The sequence below is a fragment of the Amblyomma americanum genome, chromosome 5, assembly GCF_052857255.1.
Source record: "Amblyomma americanum isolate KBUSLIRL-KWMA chromosome 5, ASM5285725v1, whole genome shotgun sequence".
Taxonomy (NCBI): Eukaryota; Metazoa; Arthropoda; class Arachnida; order Ixodida; family Ixodidae; genus Amblyomma; species Amblyomma americanum.
The window spans coordinates 100,894,662-100,897,228 of record NC_135501.1 but is presented as its reverse complement, the minus strand read 5'-3'; the positions used below and the strand labels follow the sequence as shown (position 1 = coordinate 100,897,228).

Below are 2,567 nucleotides of genomic sequence, written 5' to 3'. Positions count from 1 at the left end.
AGAATGACGCAAGCATACGTGTTGGCCGTGCGTAAAATGACATAGCGTTTGTTCCCATATCACCAAGGTAAATTCGTAACATCCTTCTGAAAATATGCCACAGCTAAAGATGTCTCAAAAAGAATGAAGCTGTGATCGTAAATATATAAAATCTTTTTTATTCAAAATTAAATATAGCATGACACAGCGTCGAAAGCATAACCAGAAATCAATGCTTGTGTTGCCGCTGAAGTATGACTGAACTGTGAGTATTCATCTTATGCACTCGCAGGCACCCAGCCCAGCGCCACAGGCGTCACAAGTCATGGACGAGCATGACTATTGCTCAGTACAAGGTTTGTCATGTACTTCAGTAGACAACAGCTTTCTAAGCATGGTGCAGGTTACAGTTAGTTGCAAGCATGGTGAGACATAGCTTTTAAGCATTGTTACAGGAAATGTGATCATAACTATCACACTGTCAGTTGGCTAATATATATGCTGATTTACATTGAACAAACTTGTATTTTTCAGTAAAACATTTCTGTTTTTGCAGTCATAACATTAGTTTTATGCATTTATGGCCAAATTGTGTTGTACACATGGTGCCAAATTTCAATGTATGGTACCTGAAATGAAAAAAGGTGTACGACCCAAAAAATGCTCCTGCAATAAAGTGAGGCATAACACAATGCAACAGAAAAGTGATGCATGTTCCAAGGCAGAGGTGTCTTGTGGTTTCACTACAGGAAAACACACTGAAATTACACATATGCAGAGAACGAGGGCCAGCCAGGTACGCGAGCTGCACCGCCACCAATACAAGCTGCACCGCACCAGCAAGGTGGCTCAATCAGGCGGCCGCATGCACTTCCACCTCGCCAGCAAGACCACCCAGGCAGTGTGCAGCAAAGGCACAACGCGATCGCCGCCCTAATAGAACAACAAGGGCGCCTGGCCACGATACAAGACCAGCAGCTCCGGCAGATAACGACAGACTTGGCACACATCAGGACCCACCTGGCAGGGGTAAAGTATTATTGACTATGTTTGTTCAGTGTTTCCCCCAGGACGGTGATAAAGAACGCTTGTGGTCTTTGCAAAAAAAAGATTGAAAGCCTGCAGGTCCGCCAGGTCAACGCCGTCGAACAGCTGGTGCAGGCCCTGCGTGACATTAACAGCACACTGCAGGGCCGCAACCAGGTGCCCTGTGAGAATGGTGGCGATCCATAAGGTGAGTTCAGAGGAACAGAAAAGAGCATGACCTTGGCAGTCAGAGCAGTGTAGTGAGAAAAGCCATGATAGGTCGTGCAGGCTACTGTACGGAGAGGTATTTTTCGCTCCTCAGTTCTAGGATGCAGGTTAAATACCTGTCACAGCGGTCGAATTTCGATGGAGGCAAAACGCCGAAGAAACCCATGAGCTATGCAATGTCAGTGCATGATAAGGAGCCCTAGGCAGTCAAAATTAATACAGGAACCTCTGCTACTTTGCCTTTTTCTCTCTTCCTGCTTTCATTTCCTCCCCCATCCCTTCGCCGACAGCACTGTTGAGGTGACCTCCCGGAAGTGGAATAGTTACTGTGTCTTTCCTTTCTATAAAAACGAAATTTCATAGCTTAAGGTGTTAAACACATAATAGCTGGCATATGTGACAGGAGACAGTCCTCGAAGGACAACAATGAATGGTCTGAAGCGATAAAAGAAAAGGAGGGAGCAGTGGCACATTAAGATGCTATATCATGCATGCTGATAAAGCCAGTCAGGTGGCAACTCAATCTACAGTACAATGTGTACCAGAGGTGTTGGCAATGTATAAATGTGCCCTTAGGTTATAACCACGAACTTAATGGTGACACTACTGTGCCATACACAGGTAGCACATGTCATCAACAGAAGCAAAAAAATTTCACATTAACATACAAGTAAAATGTAGGCAACGCCTCAATACAGCAAGTGAGGTTTGGCTAAGTGCAGCCAAGACACTCCAATCACTCAAAAATTGCAATGAGAGTGTTTGGAAGCAATGCAAAGGTGGCAAATGCAGCATGGAATATAAGGGCCACTATGACTGCTTTTCACGGCATTGTGTTCATCGTGTGTTCATCAAAAACACGTATGCCCTTAACATCATTTCCTTCAATGAACAAGTAATTGTGTATACATGTCTTTCTGAGCTCATACTGAACCTGTAATGCCATTCGACTGTGCAGCACAGGATGGCAACTCTTTAGAACTTGTTACATCTCTGATATAACGTGTCTTGCCCGTGACAGTGAACCGGAAACGGAACAAGATGTAAGGTTGCTCATTAAGGATGTGTAAAAAACTACGATTCTCATGCGAAGCACATCAGTCAGAGTTTAATGTTATACTAAGTTCATAACTAGATAAAAGCACAGCGAACATTTCCTCTCCTGTCTTGCGCAAACACTTCTCTACTGGATGAAATTGCACTCTCAGGGAGATACCGTTGCCACCTTGCATCTTGCGTACTGTGCGCACCTTGTGACCTGCAGCGATGCTGCAGCCCAGAGAGGTAACATAATGCTCAAGTGGTTGCCAATGAATGGTAGCCAAAACACAACA

General features: G+C 44.6%; 1 protein-coding gene across 1 annotated transcript; it reads left to right on the top strand.

Annotated features, from left to right (window-relative positions):
• The first annotated feature begins 259 nt into the window (after positions 1-259).
• LOC144132584 (uncharacterized) lies at positions 260-1,218 on the top strand. The gene is made up of 3 exons (XM_077665078.1): positions 260-335; positions 758-1,008; positions 1,090-1,218. Exons 1-3 carry the CDS (start codon positions 260-262, stop codon positions 1,210-1,212), a joined length of 450 nt encoding a protein of 149 aa, XP_077521204.1. The 3' UTR covers positions 1,213-1,218.
• Positions 1,219-2,567: the final 1,349 nt, after the last annotated feature.